The sequence below is a fragment of the Struthio camelus genome, chromosome 6 (assembly GCF_040807025.1).
Source record: "Struthio camelus isolate bStrCam1 chromosome 6, bStrCam1.hap1, whole genome shotgun sequence".
Lineage (NCBI taxonomy): Eukaryota > Metazoa > Chordata > Aves > Struthioniformes > Struthionidae > Struthio > Struthio camelus.
This window is the reverse complement of record NC_090947.1, coordinates 33398670-33423576: the sequence shown is the minus strand read 5'-3', so window position 1 is coordinate 33423576 and position 24907 is coordinate 33398670. Positions and strand designations below refer to the sequence as shown.

General features: G+C 42.6%; 1 protein-coding gene across 7 annotated transcripts in view; it reads left to right on the top strand.

The window, feature by feature from the left end:
• The window catches only part of SEMA5B (semaphorin 5B), a 279310-nt gene extending 255794 nt beyond the window's left edge, over positions 1-23516 (top strand). For 6 of the 7 annotated variants that reach the window (XM_068949052.1, XM_068949055.1, XM_068949053.1 and 3 more), the window contains one exon: positions 16967-23516. In XM_068949052.1, coding sequence (XP_068805153.1) covers positions 16967-17122 — 156 coding nt within the window. In that variant the 3' untranslated portion in view covers positions 17123-23516. Of the gene's footprint in view, positions 1-16423; positions 16494-16966 lie in introns of all 7 variants that reach the window. The other variant, XM_068949056.1, reaches the window with a different exon arrangement.
• Positions 23517-24907: the final 1391 nt, after the last annotated feature.

Genomic DNA, 24907 nt, shown 5'->3' with positions numbered 1-24907 from the left:
AGGATGAGATTCTGGAAATACTTTGGAGACTGCAAAATTGGAGAAAATAGGGAAGGAAAGAGGGTTCTGCCCCCTCTGCCAGTACCGAACAGAACTTATCCCCCAGGCAGCCGCACAGGATTCGGTAGTGGAAGCAAAATCGGGAGATGAGGCCTTAGGAAGAGATGAAGGTCAAAGTAGCACGCTCTGTTGGCCCGTCCGCTTGCTAAAGAGAACATCGGCCATTATCCAGAGTAGGTGTGACTAAGGGCAAGAGACAGTATGCTGAAAGAGTAGCGCACTGCTGTGTTTGGACATCAGTCTGCAGGTGAAGTGCGAGATCAGAGGGCTGAGCAGTGGGATGGGTGGAGGGGCTTCCCGTCACCCTGGGAGGAACGGCCTGCCTAAGGCCACTTGAGCGGCGCGCAGCGTTGTCTGGGACATGAATACAAAACAGAAGGAAACCCAGCAGCTGCTTGCTCCTTCTTATAGCTGTGTGCTGTTGACATTGTGATTGTGCGTTTGTGCTGGTCTGGCTGGACTTCTGACTGAGATCCTACAGTAAGGTCAACTGTGAGGCCGTTGCCATAGACTAAACGCCATGGGTGTTGGCAACAGTTTCTGCATAGAGAGTTTATAGTGCTGGGCTCAGGAAGTCTCCATATATATGGCAGTGATTGCAATATGAGTATGCATCAGAACTAAGAGCTTACATCAAGTTTTTTGAAAAGAATCAACATTTTTCTGATATTTTAAAGGAAAGCAGTTAGAGTTGGAAAAAAAGCAGACCGATGCGGCAATAAGTCTGTGCTGAATTCCTTGTCCTGGGCATTGCAGCCCCTCAGAGGCTCCAGCTGTCTATAAATGCAAAAATACATGGTGTCATAATACATTCTCAAAAATACATTTCCTGACAGCACAAGGCTACAGTTGCATACAGTTTAATAGGGATGCAGCATCATAATGTGAGTCAGCATGAATTTGTGGAAAGTAAATCATGTCAAGCAAATTGGATTCCTTTTCTAAATTAAATAAACATTGATCTAGATAGAAGGGAAGCAGCAGACATATTGGGATCTTCAGAAGCTTTTAACAAAGTTTCACAGGATGTATTATTCTGCACATTCTGCATACATGGGTTAGGTAATAATTTATTAAGACACATAAGGATAGGGGACCTGATCCTGGAAGCTTTAAGCTATGAGAGTAATCCTTTCGATTATGTGAACAGTTGTCAATAGGAAGATGAGGTGAGAAAGACTTGCAGAAACAAAGGTGTGCAAGACTGTCCTCATGTTTCTCACTTAGCAAGCAGTGAAGAAAAGATACAAATTATTTTTGTTGGCAAAAGCACCCTGTATTTTTTCATGATTTATACTGTGCTTTCATATATTATCAGATGATCTAAACTTGAAAGAATGGTTAACATTTAGAAGGATGAAGCTGTTTCCAGAATAATCTTGATCAATTGGGTAAATGGATTATGAAATGCAGTATGTCTTTACAAAGCAGTGCAGTGGAGTAGAAGTAATAACAAAGCCAAGCAAACTTTTAAAATGGCAGCAGATTAGTTAATGTAGTATCAGGAGGGAGTTGACCTCTTTGATAGATCCATTTTTGAATACTTGATGTAGTGTGTAGCGACAGTAAGCAGCTGTGAGAGACTTCTTTTGAGAGACATAAAGAGCCTAGGCATTAGATCAAGTTTTGAAAAGTCTAGTTTGTTTGAAGGAAGGCATTAGCTAACTGGGACTGTGCGAGGTAGGCTGGAGGCAGAAGGGACTTGGATACAAGGAGAGATAGACCAGATGGGACTTATTTATAGAACATTAGGAAGTGAAACAGTTCAAGTTCATAAATCTGCAATCATTGGACAGAGCAAAACTAAATGTTTAGGAGCAAGGGACTACTTTGTTAAGAAGAACTTGTAGTGATACTCTCTCACAGAGAGTGGTGAATGAGGCAAACAGACTTACAGAAAGGGTAAATCTGTTTATCAAGTGAAGTCCCTTTTCTCTATCCCTGTTGAATATTTTCTTACATTCCTCTTCTTTATTGTCTCTCCTTTCATAAACTCTTTCCTGAAAATATCTCATTTAATAATACAATTTTGCCAGTCCTCAATGTTCCCTTGAAGAACATAGTGCAGTAAGAGGGAGGTTGTCTGTGCTCTGTGCTGTGTAATTACTTACAAAACTTGTTATTAGCTAGCTTTGTATTTAGGAATAACTGGCAGATTTTTCTAAGGGTCAGGAGGGAATTTTTCATGCCTTCAAGGAGCATATGTGGTTTTATTGTGGTGCTACACAATTAACATTCGAATGATGGAGGAGCTGAAATTCACCTTCTGGAAAATGAGAGTTAGACTGAGTTTGGATATGGGCCCATCTGAATTTCAAACATGTGCATATGAAAGAAAGTACAAACACCTGAAATTCCAGATTTTAAAACCAAGTAAGTTACTACTCAGAAGATGCCAAGAAAACTCCCCCAGATATTTTTTCGGTAATGAAAGCAAAAGAATCAGTGTGCATGTGTGTGAGTGAAAGAGTTAACAAACCCAAGATTAAGCAAATACATGGTGCGTAGACTACTTTTCAGTAGCAGAAAATGATAATGCATAGCAACATGATGGTAGCAGAAGGCTGAGCATATGCGCAAGTCTATTATTTTCCGTTCTTTGATAATACTAAGCCTTCTGCAACCATCTTTATTTTATTTTCATCTTGAAATATCTCTGCTCTCCAACCAGCAGGTGAACATAGTAGAAAGTTTGGCAATGTTATATTCAAATGTTCAGCACCGAATGCAACTTAGAAATCAAGGTGAATTTTATATGAAGGCAGATTTTAATGAAGGAAGTACTAGCTGAGATTAGCCTTGTTGAACGTTCAAGCACAGCAATGCATTAACGCAGATCAAATGTAAATATCATACATAATGGTGACCTATTGATCATTAAGCTGATGCTAACTTGCCTAGGCCGTGTTTTGCAGAAAAGTGCTTTATTTTTCCTAGCTTCTTTTCCCTTCCTGTTTTGCTTTCTCAGAGATGCTATGAGGTTTATTATTAGCTGTTTTAGCCATGATGTCTTAAAAGATTTCATGCATATGCATTTAGCAGCAGCACGTTGATTTTGATTTGTTATTCACAGATTGTAGGGGAGAGACCTTTTGGGTCACCTAATAAGCAGTTCATGTTTCATTAATTGGTTAAAGTTCATACGGCACTCTGACAATATTGAAGACTGTGCAGAACAAGAGCATAATGAAATAAAAATTATCTACCCTTCACATTTTGGCATGATGGGTTACAGAGCCACCTACAACCTCCCCAGTACTGCCACATTGATTAGTTAATAACTGGCTATCAAAGCAGAGAGGAGAGCCTCTTTTTTAGCCTGTCGCTTCAGCTACTCAGTGACTTACTCATGTGAGTTACTTATTAACATCATACTGGATGGAAAGCCAGATGATCCACAGTAAAAGCAGGAGGATATAGGGTCAGGGCTGAGCCCCTGTGAGTGAGGAGCTCTAGGAACAGCCACACGTGGAGAAAGGATTTGGACTAAACTTCTTCCTGTTGCTAAATCCTCTGCTAATAAAGGGAGCCAACTTTTGACTCGACACGGGATGTGGACAGGCAAAGGCATCTGCACGTTGGTCCAAATCCAAGGTCCAATGGCCTTTGGATCAGGCCAGATGTGATCAGTGAGAAATACAAGTTTGCAGGATTCGTCATGATGATGATTCTGCAGATTTGCTTCTCGATTGTGTTGGACAGACCTTCCTCTGTCCTTCCTTCCTTCCACACTGCTTTAGTCATGAGTCATGCAGTCACTCTTTTTGTACTGCTGCCTGAAATAAGCTAGGGAAGCACTGGAGCGCTGCCTCTGCTCTAGGCATTATTGCTGCTAAGGGCCGTGGAAACTAAGGGCCAAACACTGAAGTTGAGCTCAAGCAAAATAGTCATTTATGTCAAGGGGCAAATTTATGTGGGAGAAGATGAGATGAAAACTGATTGAGACAGCAAGCTTTGGCAAAGAAAGACGGAAACTAAATGTTTGACATGTCACCTGGTGCCTCAGGTTTCTAGGAGGGCGCCCAAACAATACCAGTTAGCTTGGATGGCACTGTGGGTCCTATACCTGCCCAAAATTCTGCAACAAATATAAACGCAGCCACTAGAAAGTGGGGATAATGTTCACGTGATCACTTGAGAGTCTATATAAATAAAAAGTTACAAAGAATTGTTTTCAGTAAAGTGAGAACAATGCTGTTGAAAATCAAATAACAGTGCAGAGCAGCCACCTCCTGCGAAGGACTGCAGACACTGTGATCCACACTTCATTAGGAATCCTGAATAATTCATGGAGACAAAATATCAGTGTGGAGGGCTATGAAACAGAAACCAATTCTGCATTTGGAAGAAGAATCCTTCTGAATAAAACAACAGCCTGGGTCTTTGGTATGGCTTCCAACATTGTACTGAGGAATAAAGCTCAGGGTATAGGGAAGTGGTTCCCTGTATGGTTTTTAATTGTCTTTCCCTTGACTATGGTCGTTTTCACTGCTACTGAAAATCACACCTTTTTATAGCAGGGAGACAGCCAGTGGTTCAAGTTTAAATGAGCTTTAGCTGCTGTCAGGACCCCTAGAGGAATGTTTGTCCAAGCCAGCCTCAGTCTCTGAGGATGTTTGTTTCTCTCTTCCATGGAAAACTTAGGGCTCCAGCATCCGATTGCTCAATTTGATATGTTGCTACTTCAAATAAAATTGGCTAACCCATTTGTTTGTAGCGATTAGAGCCCGTACACTGATATCACTGTGATATAAGCTTTTGTCTTTCCTCGGTGATCCTTCCACTGTGCATCATTCAATCCCTGGGAAGTGCCTGTAAAGTTCAGACGTAAGTCAGCAGTTGATGATACCGAACATAGTCAATAAGTCATCAACAGTCTCCCTTAAGCATTTGCTTTAGCTGCATGGCATCTTGGAGAGAGATTTAGCTGAGGTAATCAGCTGGGAAAAAAGAATAATATGTGTGTATGTGTGTAAAAAAAAATTTTTTATATATATATATATATATGTATGTATGTATGTATATAGAGAGTAAATCAGATTGAAACATAAATTTTGTTCCCAGTGAATTTCATGTTTAACAAAGACTATTTCCCCTGAACAAAGTGGCATTTAAGAACATTAAGTGCTTGAATGGCAGAGTACATATTTTTAGTACTTACCATGAGAATAGTATTATTTGAAAAAGAATAGTAGGGGCAGGGGGTTGTATTGGCAAAGGAGCATTGTGCCCTTTCTTGTATGATCCTGCGGTTGCAAATATCACTTCAGGGGACTCTCAATTTACATAATGCCTGCTAGAAAGCGAAAGCAAGAGAGCTTACTGATGGGGAAAACGGATTAAGTGGTGCGCCTCAGTCAAAATCTATTAGTGTCTTTTTCTCCCCTTTATATCATTGGGTTGAGTCAAATTGAGCAGTGAAGCGTGCCTGGAGGTGTGGCTGTCCTGTGAGGATGATGCTCGTGGAGTGATGTGCAGTTCTTGGAGGTGTCCTCACCCCATGGCAGTGGTGCTCAGCAGGCTGCCGTGTGCCTGTGACAGATAGCTCCATTTTATAGATATATTATTTAAGAGCAGGGGAAACTGCTAGTTAGGGTGTGACTGTTTTGTGGCTCATGTTCCCGCGAGGGAAGCACTCCCTCTGGGATGCCAGGCAGCTGCTTGCAGTGTTCCTTCAGTCGAATTTGGTTCCTCCTCCGTGCGAGCTTCATGCAAGCCCTTTGTCACTTTGCAGCTCTTGCTCTTGCTGCTCGCTTGCTGCTCTGGCTCTGCTGCCATTTTGAGAGAGTCCCATCTGGGGGATTAATTTTTAGTTCTCTTCTTTAAGCCAACTTGACAAGTTTTAAGTCACAGTAGAGGTAGATGCTTCATAGTCCTCCTGCCGTGTTCTTTGCTGATGGCTCAGCCTTCTCTCCTCATCCGCGTATGACCAGGCGTATCTCTTCAACAGCCCCATCAGGAGTATGGCAGCGTGCTCTGCCTCTCACAGTCTAAGCTAGTCATCACAGATGCTGGGGTTAACCTTATTTGGGGTTGTTTTGCTGTAGCTGTGATGAATCAGTGGACACAAGCAAGACAGGTTTGCAGGTAGACAAGATTTTTTCTTTGCTTTTATTAGTTTAATGAGTATAGCTGGAAAAAGTTGGCATGCTTTTGACCATGTGAGCTGCTATTTCAGAGCTGAAAGACAGGTATGCTCAAAAGTTCATCTAATTTTTCAGCTACTATAATTGGTCTCATAATTGATATTACTTTTTTCTTACAATCTTTGCTTCTTCTAATTGCTCAAGCATTAACATTTATTTGCTCTCTACCTTCTGATGTGCTGGAAAAAGGAGAATTAAAGAAAGAATTGCAGGACTGGGAATAACGAAATCGCTCTGCGCTGTTGTATGTTTACATGACTTCCCTCTACTGGTCAGAACAGGAATAGTTCAAATAGACCCTGGCCCCATTTGCTACGAGTTAATGGTTCTCCCTTGGTTCAGGTGCATGAAGTGGTTGGTTGTTCCCACCTTGTCTCTGCAAAGCTCTGACTGACAGTGGTATGCGCCAAAGTCAAACGGGGAAATCCTTAATGCCTCCAAAACATGCAGGAGAAATTAATTATGGGATTGCAGAAGAGTTTAAAGGGAACCGGGAGGGCGGGGAGCTAAGCAAAGGGAGAGGGTAATCTTTGACAAGCAATATATATACCAGAAGAGGCATAAACTTTGTGACACACTTGGAGGGGAGCTGCGTCACTATTCATCTGGGGCAACTCCACTAGGGAATGACAGATTTTTAGTTATAATCATGAAGAAAATGAGCTGAATACATATGAAATAGATAGCAGTGTCAGTTTTCAGAGCCAGAGCTCAGTCTCGATAACTTGCTTGGCAACTCTGAGGGAAGACTGCTGAAATACCCCAGCTGGTTTTTCCTCACCTGTGACTGCAAGCCCTGTCCTGAAGAGCAACTGAGAGCATCGTCAAGGGCTGCTCAGGACGCGCTGGCTGCTACCATGGCACAACCGCAGCAATACTATGTCAATTGCCTCAGTTGCCACTCTTCCACCATTGCACCCTTTATATATGCAAAGTAGGTTTGGTGAAGGCAGGAGCAGCTCTGCCTACATTCCCCTGTCAGCAAGGGGAATCCTCATTAAGTCAGCTTTAATGTGGTCCTGAGATCTGGCACAAACCATGTGAATGAAGGAAAGAACTGAAAATCTACAGATGAAGGAATCTAGATGGACTATATCCCAGAGTCTGTGAGAATCAGCTAATGAACAACTCCAATTACCTTTATAAGTATCGCAGAAATTGGGCAAATTCCCAGTGCCGTGAAATGTAAAGGTAATGCAAAAGCGTTCATATGAAAGAAGGCCAATTTCTTCCCAGCTAATTGAGTCATTATTGACCTACCAACTCCAATGCACTAAAATCACACAAGTGGCTCCAGTAACTCCGCACAGGAAAGGCCATTTGGATTTGGGCCTAAGAGAAAATACCTGTAAGTATACAGGACCCCAGCTAATAAAATACTTCTGGACATTCCCCATTCCGCAAAGCCTATCAGTGGGGTATTAAATCCTAGTTGCCTTAGAAGCTTGGCAGAATCAGGGCCATAATAAAGAATACAACCAGGAGAAACAAATGGGATTAACCCAATTGTGCTTTCAGTTACAGCCTATGTCGCAGGCACACCTGAATTAATATTTGAGAGGCAACATAATCTCCCACTGAGGAAATGAAAGGTGCTTGGGTGGAACTGACTGCTGAGCTAGGACCCTTGTGCTGAGACGGAAGAAATCAAATGTGATTACTTTTTGCACTGAGTTTCAGCATTAGTGGATGAAGAGAAGGCACTTGAATGAGCTGCAGATTCTCACTTGGTTAAAATGAAGCTTCACTGGTCTGTACACTTAAAGAACAGTATGGTACTGGTGTCCTAAATAATCTTGTGAGGTGTAAGTACAAATTGGCTTGGCCACGAAAGGTGCTGCAGAGGTTGAGACCTGGCTACGGGACTGCAAGCATCAGGCAATCATTAATGGGAACAGATAGGGCCTTGGGGGCAAGTTGTTTGGGGCACTGCAAGCAGTAATGCAAGGTTTGGCTTTATTTAATATCTTCATTAATGACCTTGGAGAGGGTGCAATCAGTGTGTTAATTAAACTAGCAGAAGATATTAAATGGGGAGGTGTGTCAAAAAACAACCATTGGTATAGAAGTAATGGAAAATGACCTGGAGAGGTTATAAATGAAGAGAGGAAATAACAAGGTGAGATGCAGCATGGGGAGAAAACAAAGCAAGCTTGAGGAAAATAATCAAAAAGCAGCTATTTAGTGGGTGGGAGATGCTTGGAAAGCTGTAAGACTATAAGAGACTGAATGGAGTTAACAGATGGCAAATTATACCCTGTTTCTACTTTTATTTCTATTTTTACTACTACTTTTTTTTTTTTGCACCACTGCAGTTACACCTTTGCAATTCTCGATCTAAAAGTAGTGCTGTGGGCTGGCACCGCTCTGCATGACTTACGATTGTAATTCCCTAGAATAAGCAGCTCAGAGGCAACCTGAAGACTCAGGGCTGTTTGCTCCAATATAGCTGCGATGAGGCAGTGAAACCTGCCTTCTCCGGGCAGACCTACAAGCTGTCGCTGTGGCCTTACTAGTTTCCACGCATCAGCCGAGGCCCAGCAGCAGTTGGTATAGACGGTCTTCTGCACCCAACGTGAACTAAATAAAACTGAGTTTTAGAAGGCAATTAATATACCTCTGGTGAGTTAATTTGCGTACTAGAGTATGCACAAGGGTGGGTACTGTAGCTCAACTGATTAGCCTCTGCAGTGACATTACTGCGTGCCTGAGTGGCCCCAGAAGGGAGGAGGAAGGACATGCACTAAAGTATCATAATAGGGCAGTAAGGAGACAGTTTATATCTCCCTGTATAGCTGAGATCGTGTCTGCTATAACTAGTGCTATACAATATAGCCTACAGCTATACATTGTTGTATTATATTGTTATATTTGTATATATATGTTGTTATATATTGTATATTATACATACAGCTATAATACATATGGCCTGCAGCTATATTAGATAGCAGCCTGGGGCAGCCCTGAATTCCTCTTTCGTGTCTGGACACAGTATCATGGATGTTGCCACCACCAAATTACCAGCAAGCCAGGGCTAAAAACCACACTTTTTTGGGCTACGCATCTGCGCTTGAGAGTGGGAAGACTTCCACTGACTCCTTGGACATCAGTTCCCAGTTCAGAAAAATACTTAAACCTGGATCTAGCTCTAAGCAGGGCCTCATTTCAGTTTGCCTTATTATTACTTATAGTTCGTCTTGCTGTCTCACCCATGTGCTTAAAGGCAGAGATGTGCCAAAGCATCTTTCTGATTATGGTCCTTTTTGTTGCCAACTCTGAGGGTTTTTCTAAGTTTAAAATGGCAGTAACATAATGTCACGCCCGCCCAAGTATAAGGATAAAATAGCTATTTTCAAACAGCTATAGAAAACTGAAGCTATTTATTTTCTCGTAATTGAATGTTAGTTCCATTGTCAACCTGAGCACATCTACAGATGCTGCTGTCGTTTGGGGGTTGCTAAACACAAAGATACTATTTAATTTATTTACCAATAACAGTGAACAAAGACCTTCCAGTCTAACATATGGTAAGCCTACATCCAAAAGTAACATGCAATCATAAGTTTAGTCTCACAGTGGGATTTTTTTTTTTTAATCTCTTTTCAAGTGGGAAAACCTTCTTATGTAGAAAATAAGTTTGTCATCTGAACATCTACACTTCACTGTGAACGCTGCAAACAGCCTTACTGAATTCAGTGGAACAACTTAACAGATAAATCCTGGACACCTCTACCTTTGACTTCAGTGTAGGCAGAGCTTGCCAGCCTTTATAAAAGTATCAGGTGAGACAGTTTGTGTAGCATTAGACACTAAGCAAATTTTTAAGAAAAACCGGAAGGATTTACTAAAGTCTTAAAAAAATCACTTCTAGCTTGCAGTCAATACTAGGGTTTTGTAAGGTCTTTCTGGGAGCTTTCGTATTTCCAGGGCTGTTTGTAATGCGTGGCTTGAGAAGCACAGCAGTGTTGTGGCCTCCGATTGATCGGAGGAAAGGGAACATGTGGGTGGGCCAGACGTCATTTATTTTCCTGGTGTCAGTTATTGCCGAAAGAGGTTATTTTAGCTGTATGGTTTGTTTTGTAGAAACGTAATTATTACGCTAATTATTTCCAAATTTACTGTTTAATTATAATTCTGAGATCTCTACCTTGGTACTTCCGGAGAAGTACAAGCTGTGGGAAGCGCTTCTTAGTATATTTCCACAACCCTAACTCATTTGGCAAATGTTCCTAGAACTCAAAGAGTAACATCCTTTAACAAGAAGGCAGAGCTAGCTCTGGAAAACAGCTGATCTGAGTTGAAATGGCCTTTTGCCGAATCTAATTTCACTTCTAAGAACATACACAAAGGCAACACAGAGGAAGCCTCAAGTTGCATCTTGGATTCACTGTATCATTGCACAATTCCCTTATCCCTCCCTTTTCCTGGGGGAGAAGGGGAAGTAATGGCCATCTAACTCTATTACTACAGGATGCCTGTTGGATACTGTTCCAAGGAAAATTGGAAATACTAATTCTTTGAGGGCTAGTAGTGCAACTGAATTGGGTTGGGATTTTGTCACTGATTTCTGCAGAGGCAGGATGCAGGTTTCCATGCGCATTGGCTTGATCTGGATATTGCTAAGAGGAATGGATTGAGTACTAGGTTGCTATCTGGTACCTGAACCCGATTTTAGACCTTTGCCTACATCCACAGTGGAAGACCAAAGTCAACAATTACTGGAGTGACTGCCCTTGGCTCCTTAGTGCCTGTGCTCACTTCATGATGAGGGAAAGGTTTTTCTCTGTAGTAACTGGAGAGTTCAGTGTTACGAACAGACTTGCAACACAGAAGCTTCCAGCTACCCAGTCCTGGTGCACACAGAGCATCTTTGCGGGCTTTTGGAAAGTTGCTGCATGCTGTGTTGTTCAACTTATTCAGAGATTGAAGTGGTGATTATTTAACCAAAAATGCTAAACATGGTGGTTTGAAGCTGCCCAGAAAAGTCACCCAACTTTTTCTTCTTTCTTTTTACATTTGTAAAGAGAAAAGTGCCATAGGTGGGAGATGGAAGAACTGAAATAGCACCTGGTGACAGACAAACAGTGGAGAAATTGTTAGGCTGGTGGAAATTGCTTTTGCTCCATTGATTTTACTGGGACTGTGATGCTGTGTAGCTGGTGAAGATTAGCTTACAAAGCTCAAAAAACTCACTGACTGTCCCCACAAGACCCCCAAAATAGAAGAGAAACTGGAGCACTAAGAGCATACCACGCTCTGCGTGAGGAGATCAAGGAAATCTTGACACTGTATTTCACCCTGTTGCAATTACCCCTGCTTTATGACCTCTGTTTTGGTGTTGGTGGTATGTGTACAGCAGGAAAGTCTTATTGCAAATGAAAATGCTTTTAGAACCATCCTTTTTAGCTTGTCAAAAAGGATACAGAATTCCTCTTAATTTGGAGGGGGGAATGTTCATTTTTAAATCAAGTTTTGCAATTTTGATGATTGTTTATTGAAAATTGAAACATTTGAGCTGTTTATGTGAGTAAAAAATGTTTATACAGCTTGAGCATGCAGCTGTAGGACAGGAATAGTACTGGAACTCCCATACTGTTAAGCATGAAGATGTTTTGATACATCTGGGAGAATGTAAGCAAGTAGGTCAGTGGATTATGACTTAATGATTTGGAGCAAAGGCAGAATTTGGGGGCGGGGGGGTAGGGGCAAGGCATTGCTGGAGAAAAAACAACAAACAGAAAATCTGAATGATGACTTAGTTTAAAAATATCAATAGTCAAAGCTGAACAAAGTTTAATATACAAATATGGCACAATGCAGTCGTGTTTAACACAGCTGGCGCTTGGCTTTACCTTGGAAGGAACAGCTTGTGAGTGTATGTCAGTATTTTGCCTCCTGTATGTATATCAGAGATTAGAGCACCGCACAAGAGGGGATATTGGTATACTTTCCTAGACTGTTCCTGTTCTAGTTAACTGCTAATACAATAGTAATAGTGATTACTAAGTGTTCTAACATTTCTGTAAGTATTGAAATACTCAGTATTCTGTTGCACTTGGTACAAACGTAGAATTCACTGGTAACAAGGTTGGACCTTTGGATTAGTTGACACCTGTAGTGTAAAAAAGGTGGTGCTATTTCACCTTTTCTTAAAGCCATATCCATTCTTCTTTGTCTGAAAACATCCCTGTTAGACAAAGCAGCATACCTGGAGCCCAGTAGTCTTTTTGTATATTAGTCATACAGGAAGGAGGAAGCCAGTAAAAATACTTTGATTGATGCATGTCAAAGTTCTAGTTATTCTTTGAATAGATCACTTTTTTCTAACTGCATCCCACAGGTATCCAGCCATGTGTGGCACAGAGATTTTGCACCAAGTGATGTTTCAGCAGTAGAGGTTGAGCTGGCTTTTAGGGTAGCCTGATCGCGCTTGCTCAGCCACAAATGCCACGAGGTCGTAAATCTCGGCAAGGGGAGGCATTCGATGTGGGAAGAGGCTGAAAGTAAGAAGGGGAAAATGCAGGTTGAGTGTCAGGAAAAGTGACATCAGTAAGGTCTAGAGGGTTCTCAGATGCCTGCAGCGTCTCCTGGGAGTTGGCAGAACGGTGGTGCTACGGGGCTCAGCCAGCTAGCAAAGGCAAGCCTCTCCTTTGTCTCTGAAACCTGCGCTGAGGACGGCCTGAGCTCTAGTACTCACTGTACTCTTTTAGACTCTTTTAGTTACTGCACTCATGGATAAGTCCCTACAAAAACACCAAAGGATTGGTCCTTCTAAAAAGATTTATTGGAAGTTGTCTTCAGCAACCACTTCTTGACCGTAGGGATGTTGGGAACTTGGCTCAGAAGTGGTTGACGTGGAGAGGTGCTCCTAGGAGTTGGCCGGTGAGCTGAGGTTTCTTCTGTGGCTGTTTTTGCGATTGCCTGTAGCTGTGAGGTGGTGATGGCTCTTGATCTTTCCTGTTGGGACTGATAAATACTGGTTGAAACACCTGCAGGAGATGTTGGGAGGCTCTGACCTTGACAGCATAACACAGACTGTGTTGGGGGAAAGTCTTCCAAAGAGAATGTCATTGGCCATCTCTGTGTAATGTCACAGTGGAGAATAGCCAAAAGAGAGCAAGGGCTAAAACTCTGAATAAAATAGGAAGGGAGCCCACACGGAGAGATTTAATTTTGTTCCTCTTCTTGCACTGTGCATGCATGAGTGTGTGTGTGTGTATCACTGCAGTTCACGGCTGCCTGGTTTCCCTTCTTGCAAAATACCAATGAATTTCTAGCACCAGAGAACCTAATCATCTATTTATTAAAATGAGACAGACAATAAGTTTGTGTGGGGAAACGTTAAGGCAGTGCGCATTGATCATGCTGATTTAAGACTGTACTGCCATCTCAGTGTTTCCAGAGACAAATTCTTTGCAGCTAATTGCATTATAAATTCCGTTAAACCATTTTCGTAAGGTATTTCCTTAAGATATAAGGCCCTCCATCAAAACCAAAGAGAGCAAAGGAACAGTTGTGGGTTTTTTTCCTAATTAAATGTTATATGAAAGTAAGACAAGAGAGAGAGAAAAAAAATGCAAATCCTGTTAATTAAATGCTAAGTCTTATAGAAATAAGAGGCTAGTTTTAAACACTGTGGGATATGTTGAAAATCATACAGATTTTCCACCTGAAAGCCACAAGAGTAGAGTCCTGAGGTTTTTGTCCTCATATCAACACAGTCCTGAGCCATCCCAGATCAGGATTATGTATGTCACCAAATATCAGAGGTTTTAACCATGGCATATCTTTAATCTTAACTGTCTCAAAAAATGACCCAGACAAGCCCTGGATACTAGATGCCCCCGCTTCCCCCTCCACCCACCCCAGGAGCATCTTTTATGGACTGCTCTTACCCTGCAGCTTTCACTGAGCGTCTTTTCCATGGGTGTCCTTTCGGCGCTTGCTCATACAGAAACGTGCTCCTCACTGCCTTGCTCCAGCAGTTTCTCTCTTCAGGATGACAGTGGCTCTCTCCTGGAGGCCAATGTAGGTGTGGCAGCAGCTACGCTCTCCTGGCACGGGCCAAGAGTCCAGGAAGCGGGGCAGTGGGGAAATCAGTCTCGTCCTCCTGCTGCAGAGGTCCATAGCCTGGGGGATTACGCTGCCCATGGTAGATACGTGAGCTAGGGACACCGATAGGGAGTGGCCGTCATCAGGTCCAGCAGGTGTGAGCAATTGTATTTGTTTGCCAGAGAACGGTTCCTCCAAAATACTCAATCGTTATGCGCAGCAAAGTGTTTTATATTAGGGGATCTCAATTATTTTTACCAAGCTGGGTCAGAAGACGCTGAAGCACAGAGAAATTAATTGAATTTCCCAAGGAAGCATAGCAAGCAGCAGAGAACTGAACCTGACTTCCTTGTTTCCCAGCCTCAAGCACAAAGCAGCAGACTGTTGCCTGCACTATTTTAATATTTCTTTAGGTGGCTGAGAGCAAAGTATGACATTTCTTTTTATTTATTCCTTTCATTTTGAAGGGCACAAATTCTCTTTCCTTGGAAATATTTGTCATTTTGAGCGTGCCTATACAAATTCTCTCTTCAGCTCCTACAGCCGATGTGCTGGGAGCTCATCTTATAGAGTCCAGGAAGGAAAAGATCCCGTTCAGGCCAGAAGGAGCCTGGTTCTCCTCCTGTTTTCATGTATGAGGATGTTTCAGGTAGAGCCTGTTGCCAAAAAAGTTACTCGGTTATAGCAAGTAACAGTAATCATTATATCATAGCTTCTGCATGCCTGATTAGACAAACAGTCCAAGCCTATTGATTAGTTTAATGCTTTTCTCTAAAGCATTTTCCTTTACACAGCTGGGAAGCTATATTTTTGCCAGGTTACTTTTGCCAGAGGAAAGCAAGCCTTTTCTCTTGAACATCTTGAATGAAACCGGGAGTCACAGTTCCCAAGGTAGCTGTAACTGTGAGTCTGCTGATAGAGGAAAGTATTTTCTTTTCTTCTTCCTCCTCTTCCTCTCCCCATGCAGTAAAATTGCTAATGATTAAAATGAAATAGGGACATAAATGTAGTGCCTGTGGTCTTAGCAGAGCTACTGCTCTGGTCATTTAAGCAATAATAGTTGGCATCTGGCTAAGGCCCACTCGTGCCGTATGTATTTGCACAGGGCAAGACCTAAGTGTAGCCTTCTAAAAGTTGGGCACCCACTGCCAGCTAGTGGCCTGGCTGCTCCCGGGCTGTGGTGGGGACAGGGGCTCTCCCAGAACACAGTTTTCGTCCACACCTGCCTTCACACGGGATGGAGGCCTCTCCCTGGATTACTGATGGACCCTGAAGTTTAGGTGGCTGAAGTGAGATGAGTTGAATCTTACCCTTTGTGATTTGCTTTATTCACCTGAAGAATGTAGGAAACCACTTGCCTGGGTAAGCTACTGTTTCACTATCAGTAAACTAATGGAGTTGGGTGTTTCATGGTTTTGAGCAGTAGTTAATTAATTTCCATCTCTCCCTGAGCTAGGTAGGGTATGAGCTGCTTGTCTCAAAGGGAAACTAAGGTTAAGGGGTTTTCTCAGAAGCTTTGAGTTGTAGCAGAACAACCATTAGGTCCCAGGACTCGTTACCACTCTAGACCCCTCCGCCTCTCTGCTCCAGACAGGAGAGACACTCATGCCCTCTTTGGAAATGTGCTGTGCACCTATCATTAGGATTCTGCAATAACATAGCTTGTGTTGATTCGCAGATCAAAGTTCCCTGCCTTTCAGCATAACAACCCTTTAAGGGGTGCTTAGGAGTGATTTAGGCCAGAAGTACATGTAAGACATTGGTTTGAAAAAAAAGTGCTATCATAAATTTTCCTCAAAAATTGCAGCCAAATCCATTCAAATCAGGTGACTAGAAGGAGGAAGGATAAAGCTTCATGCAGTTATTGCACCCTCCAAAACAGGATTTTATCATTGTGCATAGGTAATGACTGGCATAGAGTTTTAATCCCAAGGGGAGGGGGACATCTGATTGCTGGTGGGAAGACTAATAGTAATTCTTGCATAACACAAGGAAGGGGGGAGAAGGGAGGGAGAGGAACCCCATTTCTAAGTTCTAATGGTAAAAGGGACATTTGTGGTTCTCATTTTTATGTTGTTGTTGACAACATTTGTTACATGGTTGTTAATTTTTTAAGTCATTTTAGTTTTTCCAAAAGTGACCATGATTTGTTACTTATACTGTAGCTTACAGAAGTGACACACTTAATATCGGGGGGTCCAAACCTGGATATCTACCAATGGAGATGGAGATCAGGTAAATGCACACCTGCTCTTCCAAAGAGAAAAAGCTGCCATTTGGCACCTAGTTTGAGAGGAAGCTGCAGGCTATGTCGAGAACATTTTGGAAGAGATTAGATTGAGCACTAGCATTAATCACCAAGTTTTGTGTAGGCCCAGCATGGCTTTGTGTGACAATGATGATCAGTCAACGTGCCATCTACTATAGGAGACTCCGGGTCTCTGGAGAAGGCCCTGGATTCTAGCCCTAGTAATAGTTGAGCACAGATCCACCAAAGGAGACCTGGCAGGGGCTGTGGGTCCCCCCACAGGCTAGCCCCCACAGAGATTACAATGTACCATCTTACTCTCCCAGCTGGAGGGGAGGTGGTGGTGGTGGCAACAGAGACCATGCTGGAGAAGGCAGGTGAGAGGGAGGTATCTGCAGGTAGAGAAGAGTAATTATGACACACCATTTCCATGGCTGTCATTTCCTCTTCTCTTTTACAGACACTTAACAAGAACAACTTGATACCAGATGACAGGACCAACTTCTACCCGTTGCAGCAAACCAACGTGTACACGACAACCTATTATCCCAGTACACTGAATAAATATGACTACAGGCCTGAGGCCTCCCCTGGAAGGACCTTTACCAACAGCTGATGATGGACAGACCCTACAGGACTGGCTCACTTCCTATATGAAATTTTTTTTTAATTGATTTTATGGACCAAATATTGGCCCTATCTCTAGATGTAAATATTGTACAGTAGGGTCTTTTTTTTTTCCTTTGGTTAATTGTATTACTTGTAAACAGCACATCTCCTTACAAGGACAAAAAAGCATATGGACCATTCTGCAGAGCTGTTGTGGATATCTGGCTGGAGATGGTTCTTACTACTGCAACTGTTTATGGCTGCAAGATCAGCATTTCTGTCCAAAGTCGACACTGTCAAGGAGCTGACTGTGTGCTGTGCTAAGTGTTCACCATGCAGCAGAACACAGCTACGTACAGGCGCGCTCTAAGAAACACAAGAGGAGGCTTCTTGGACCAAGGAGTGTCTGTCTGGTGAGGAGCATCCTTCCTGGGACAGGGTAGCAATAGTGCACTGGATGACACATAGCTCACAAAACAGCCTGAGCAGGACTCCATCATGCCAACAACTTGAAGAATGTTTTCTTTTTCTTTTCCTTTTTTTGTTTTTGCTTTTGTTTTTTTACGTTTCTGCAAAAAAAAAAAAAAAAGGGTGACTTTTTAGGGCAGTGTTCCCTGTATCTTCAACAGAATCTTTTCTTACTACAGGAAATACTCTCCACAGCCTTCTTTGGTAATATGCAATTCAGCTGATGAAAAATAACATACAAACAAAGTGCATTACCCAAAGAAGCTTTCCAGAATGTTTCCAGTTTTAATTAAAAGAAAATTATACAGGCAGTGAGAAGTTGAGCTAAGTAAATGTTGGAATAACATCGGAGACATGAACTTGGAGTGCCTAACAAACAAAGGTGTTTATTTCACTGGAAAAATATATGTGATGATTGCCGCACAAGAGCCATGGGCTTTTTCTTTCTTTCTTTCTTTTTTTCTGAGACGCTCTTTTCTTCTAGCTTTGATCCCGATTGTGTCTGCCAGGAAAGCCAACTTTAGAGGCTGTGCTCTTCTTGTGGAAAGGCACCGTGCTTTGGGCTTACTTTTACTCTTGTTTTACTGTTGGTTTTTAGTTCATTTATTTTCAAAGAGTGAATAATTCTGACTTTGCAGCGGGAGAGTATTTTTGTAAAGAATGTTTCCATAGTCTGACATGACCCAGAAAGTCTGCTGCACATTCCTATAGCGTCTTCCAGTCAGTAGTCTATGAAATAATAACACAGCTGAATAATCTGCATTGTTTGCCAATATTTCTTTAATTTTTCTGAACAAAAACAACCCAACAAACAAATGCTGCTGCAGCTATTGAAGTAAATTGGGGCAGTGGCATTATTAAACAGTATATCCAGCCTTGAAATGTAATTTTGTGTATGTGTGTGACTGTGTCTATAAGAACTGTATTAGTTTGATGCAGAAGCCATGTTGTCTACAACCAGATGTTTGTCTGACATAATTGTTTGGCCAAAAGGAAACTTATTGCTGGTGCTTAATGTACAATTACATCAAATGTGTTAGCAACGTGAGCAAGTTCACCACTGTTATCATTCAGTGTTTCTAAATATTTATAATGAACTCCTGATGCTAAGAATTTTAGACTGTCGCAATACTGAGCATGAGCTAAAAAGTACACCCTGAAACGCGCATGAGCTCCAAGTGGTCCAGAACTTGGATGTGTTGTCTGCATTTTACTCGAGCAATTGTCATGCCTAAGCTTGGTCATTGACTTGGACGTGTTCCAAGTGGCTCCCTTTATATTTGTTTTAGTTCAGATTTTAGCTGTACGCCAACACGCCGCTCGTTTCTCTGCTGTTACTTTGCAGTTGCTTGTTTGGAGGGTCGAGCTTGGGCTCTGTGCTCAGCTCTTTCACATAGATAGCAGGTAGGAAATGAAGAAAGACTCTATTGCGCGTGACAAGTTTATTGCTTTTCCTGGGAGGAAAAGCCAACATGGCTCTCTCAGCCTGTGTTATGGTTGTTTGACCAGCAGACAAGAATAAAGTAACCTCCCATTTTTAAATTAGTACGTTAGGCTTAGTTTGCAGTGATTGAAGGCTGTAGGGATATTTGTAGTGAAGTATGGTAATTAGCACTGCCCCAAGGATGCCTTAGCCTCAATGGTGCCCACCATTTCCAGCAGCTGCTCTTCTAATTTAGCAGGCTCATCCTGCCTTGGCACTGGTTTCTCCAGCAGAAACAAAGGGAAAAGAGGAAGAAAGGGATGCCCTGAAACAGAGGTACCCAAATCCAAAGCAGTGGGGTTAAGAGCTGATACAGGCCTTGAAGCTTTGCGTGAAGCAACTTGCAGCAACTCTTGCAGTAAGCATAGCGACACGGCAGCGCAAGAGCTGCAAGAACGAAGCAAAAACTTGCCCAGCGAGCACAAGCCTGCTGGTAGCAGCCACAAATGCCTGCGGCGGGGGGGGGGGGGGGGGGGGGGGCTTCATGCCCCCCTAAATCCCATTTGCGGATTGCTGCCTCTGTGCCTCGTGCCGTGAAGAGTTCACATGGGGGAACTGAGCCTCACTGAATTTCCTAATCCCCTGAAGCAATGCTGAAAATCCAGACTTAAAGTAGTTCTAACAAGTATGTAGCCTAGGGGTTGAAAATGATTGCATTAGACTACCTGGCTGGGATTTCCCAGCTTTAATTTAGGTGAGTCAGAAGAAAATGTTGGTTTCCAAGCTCGTTCTAGCCACTGTAAAATTAAACACCTCTCTGAGCTTTCCTTTCAGAAGATTCCCTGTTGTCAACCCATTCTGCAGTTATCACGCATGTGGCAAGATTGCAGCTGTGGAGCTGTGGGTTTTTTTTTTTTGGGGGGGGGGGGGGGAAATGCGAGCAAGTGAGTCAAACGTTGCAATTATTTTCACTTTCTGTTTTCTTTTTCTTTTTTTTTTTTTTGCTCCTTAAACATTTTTTCCATTTTCAGCCTCTCTGAATAACACTATTTAAACTGCTACTTTTTTTTCCCCAAAGAAAGTCCCATGTAGCAGCTGTAATTATTTAAATGGTCAACCTTTAAATAGGTCATTACTACCATTGTGCTCAAAAGGTGCATATTTTGTAGGCTATTGGAGGGCAGATGCTACGAGGGTGGTGCATGTGGTTATAGTTTCATCAAGACTTTCCTTCTTACCAGCCATCCAAATGGATTCAGCCTTTTCTCCTGTAATTGGCAATCACAGAGTCGGCAGAGTCCATTCGAGCAGAAAGTAGAACCCAGGAGGGAGAGCGAGAGAGAAAAAGAGAGAAATCAGGCCTCCTATTACTCAATTAATGTTTGCATAGGAGTGCAGTTCTTTAAGGACACTGTTAACGTGCTGTGAGGGTTGCATTTTTTTTTTTTTTTTTTTAATGAACGCTCTAATGTGTGGCAGGTTAATGACACCATATGCAGTGACACTCTCGCGATCCAGCTAATTCAGCAGCGTGATCATCAGGTCTGTAATATCCGTAGTAGATGGAATTGCTCCTGCAGTTGGATGTTAAACTTGCTGAAATTTCCTATTATTCCTAACATCATCTCAGAGTACGCTGGAAACTCATTTAGTTCTGGAGTGTTCCTTACTGAAAGAAGCATCTCGCTATATAGGTTTTTTTCTTTCACGTCTAAGAAAGAGGTGGAGGTCAGTGGTCATCACCGCGTCGGCCTCGAGGCGGTCGTTCTGCACAAACCCCTTGGTTAGGAGTCAGGTGTATGCCGTGTCCAATATGATGGAAGTCTTTTAGCCAAATATTTAGTGGAAACATCTGTAATTAGGCCTGTCATTTTCTTTCACCATGCATGCTGCATTACTTTGTCCAGAAGGGGCGGGCGTATTGCAGGGTTATCCCTCGGGCCGGATGCCACCCGCCAGAAATAACATGTGCAAACCACCGCCAGTGAACCCATAGGGTAAGAGGGGCTGTTGCGCTAAATGCATACGTAAACATACAAGCTAGGGCCAAGCTAGGGCTGCTCGTGAACCTGTGAAATGTGCAGATACCACAGGAGATTGTGCATTGTGTTACCACCACTGTCCTTAACGCCTTATTTTTAGAAAAGGAGATAGTTGTTTTGAAAGCAGCAGAGGGTAGGACTGGAGTCCACGTCTGATGCCGACAGCGTGACCCCTCCAGTGTTAATCTGATGTTAAGCCCACCTGAAGAGGAAATTGCTGTCCACTGAGCTTGATTTATTCTTTGTACCAAATGTAGTGTGCGAGAGAGGTTTTATATATATATATGTATGTATGTATGTATGTATGTATGTATACAGATATACAGATATATATATATATACACAGATATACAGATATATATGTATATATTTATATATCTGTGTGTATATAAATGTAAATGTAAAGTTTGTGTAACAACTTGCTCTTTTTTGTAATAGTGTATACATCTATCAGTGGATAGATACAGTATATCATATATACACACATATATACATATAGCAAAATGCCTGCAGAGGAAATCGAATAAGAAAGGTAGTATTGGTATTCAACTCCCACAGAGACAAACTGGAAAAAAAAAAAAAAAAACCTGTAAAAATCTAATATCCTTTCCATTAGATTTTACAAAACACACTTCTGAGTTAAATGCAAAATATTTTTTTTAATTTGAAAGAAAATTGATTTTTCTAGTTAGGAATGCTGATTTCCCCCCTAAATCATTCTGGTTAAGAATGACTAAGTAAAAGATACTTTTTACGGCTTATATTTTCTGAATAAGCGTCCTGAGTCTCTCATGTGTATCACTTTTATTGTTTTTGTAATTATAAGTAGGGAGTAATTGTGCAAATAAAATTAAAATAGCAAGTAGGAGTAACAAATATTATACCATTAGAGTAAAACATATCATCTATTAGAACTGGAAAAAAAAAATGTCATCGACTACTTATATGTTAAAGAATTTAGCAGTTGCTTTCTGTTATTGATGGGCGGTGTAGGCCTTGCCTTACTGTCACCCAAGTGGGATTTAGCACAAAATTTAAGGAAGAGCGACCCTGCAAACCCATGGTTTTCAGAGGGTCCCAAAAAGCCGCCACGCTGTGAGGGGCAGCGCCCTGCGCCGCGGATGTCCGTGGAGCTTCCAGCGGTCGCGAGCAAGGCTCCGCATACGTTTCTTGCCCCTTCGCTCCCGTGAGCTAGCCCGTAGGCAAGGCATGGTGCAGCACCCCGTGGCCTTGCCCGGCATAATGAAGAAATACCCAATACATTTGGTCTGAAGGATTTTTTTATTTTCAACAGGTCATTTAATGTACTTCTGCCCAAGGCCCAGACTTGTACTGGTGAATCCTCTAAGCCTGCTAGGAAGAAACTTGAGGAGGTTTCAGGAACAGGCTTGGGGTAGGTGAGCAAATCCACCAATTTTGATGCTGGCCGACCTCTAGCTCCTTCAAACTTGGGCAAAAAAGTCTCTAGCGCACAGGTCCTGGTGGGGAGTTGGCCAGTCTCACCCAATCTGTCTTCCTCATGGGGACCCTTGGGAAATTTTAGTTTCTGTACTTGTCCAGGCTGGAAGAACAAAATCAGCAACCTGCTATTTTGATAGCCACAGAGATGCGTGTTCAGTATTCTTCAACACAAGTTTGGTTCCTGAACTTGATTTCGTCTCTTCTGCCTCCAAGCCTCATCTGCAAATCTGTTCCCCCTCCTCCCCCCCCCCCCCCCCCAAAACTCCCTGGCCACTATTAGAGATGGTTCAGCTGGTTCAGTGACACACGAACAACGTTTTCTTTTCTGGAATTCCCAGTGTGATTTTTTTTTCCCCCCCCTCTTTTTTAAATGAATCTGATCAGGGCTAATGTTAACACTTTACTCTTGCTGAAACCTCTGTGAGCTGGAGAACTGTGTAATGCACGTGCCAGGGAGTCAAGCGGAGGTCAGTGTGCATAGGCCATTAATAACTGAAGCAAAATGTTTTTAGTACCAAAATGTCAAAACAACGTAAAAGCCAGCCAGCTGCATGACAGTGTGGTTTCCATCCACACACGACTCCTTAGATAACATCCAAAAGTGCACATGCTTTAAACTGATAGAGTTAATTAGGAACATTCCCATAGAAGAAACTTTAGGGAGGAAGACTAGCATGTGAAAGGTAAATGAGATGATTTAGTTTGTAATTGAAGTGGGAGAGTGACAGATGCAATATCGGCTCTTGGATAAATGAGAAATTATTACCAGAACACAGAGTGCTTGCCCCAAAACAGCAAAACCTGGAGAGTATTATTGGACTCTATTGTGAAGGCACATCACCCTTCCTATGCAATTGAACTTGATGGTACTTTAGTATAAAGGTGACCTAGACTGTAATCACTGCCTTTAGACACTGTGAATTTTTTTTTTTTTTTGGGTACTCTGTATTTTTATATATTGTACAATGTAAAGAATAATTCAGAAATAAAACAGAACAACCTGGCAAGCTTGTGAGTTATTTCCCCGCCGTGGCTAATGCAGCATGATGCAGAGCTTCCCGAGGAGGTTTATGGGACAGGTCAGCCGAAACTCGGAGGCGGTTTCTCCTGGCCCTGGTTAACGCCTGGGCTGCGAAGGGCAAAGCCAGACTCATTCTGCCACTTGTGCAGGGCTGGAGGAGCCTTACGGCGTGTGGCGTTTCCCTCATTCCCCTCTGCAACCAGGCCCCATGCTGGTGCATGAGTTTGGATTTTATTTGTTGTGCTTATAGAGTATTGGCTGCAAAATATCGTTACTGGGTATAACGTTAAATTCTGCTACTGTGGTTTATGCCTCTCCAGCAGAAGCCGCTGTTGATAGAGCGGAGCACAGCTGAACACCCGCATTCTGGTGCATTTGAAGAAAACCATACTTCAGCAAGGTGTCTAATGAGCGGAGAGCAAAGCTCTGCAGGCTGGGGTGCCAAATCCCTACCCAATTTTGCATTTCGATCCTCACCTCTGCTTTCCTGATTCCATCCAGGAAAACACGTGGCTGATGCTCTCCAAGGACACAACTTCTGGCTGCGTCAAGGAGATTAGCTGGCCGCAATGAGGCAAAAATACGCTCGTCTTCTGCAGAGCCTTTCAGATGTGCATGCTCCGTTGCGCCGATATCGTATCCCAGCGCCTTCTCCACTGTTACATATTGCTGGGAAAAGTCACAATAAAATGAGGAACACATTTTGATTGAAGGATGATCATAGCCTCTTACTGAAGAATTTTATAGCTCTTGTTGCATTTATTAATCAAAGTAAAGACCGTGGAAAGTGACAGAGTCAGGAACAATTTCGTTTATGTTCCAATACAGCTCAAGACTTACATTAAAGTTTTATACAGAAAATTACACCATAATGTCATAAAAAATAGATTGGATTACTAATAACCTGAAACATGCTACACCTGCATACATAATACTTAAATCCTAGTAAATCATAGGCTATCATCTGGGAGTTTTCATATTCTCAAGTGTGCATACAGGAATTTCTTTTCACTGCAGACCATTAAAAAGTAATAGAGAAGTAGAAGATCGGTAAAAACAAACTTGCTGTGAATAAGATTAACTTTTTCTTCCCCCCCCTGCCCTGGGCTGAGTCGGCATCATGTCTCGCAGCTTGTCTGCAAATAAGAAACCTCCTGCGGCCTGATGTTCAGCAAGGCTTTCCTCCGCCTCGCAAGGCAGCAGCGCGGCGGCTGAGCCTGGCCCTGGGCCCGGCGGCGCGCGGAGGGGCCGCGGGAAGGGGCAGGCGGCTGCCGTGGGGCACCCCGAGGCGAGCCGCCGCCGCCGCCACCACGGGCTGTTTCTGCTGGTTTGCTACCAGTTTAAATACCGGCGGGACGTGCTCGGTGTTGCTGGGTC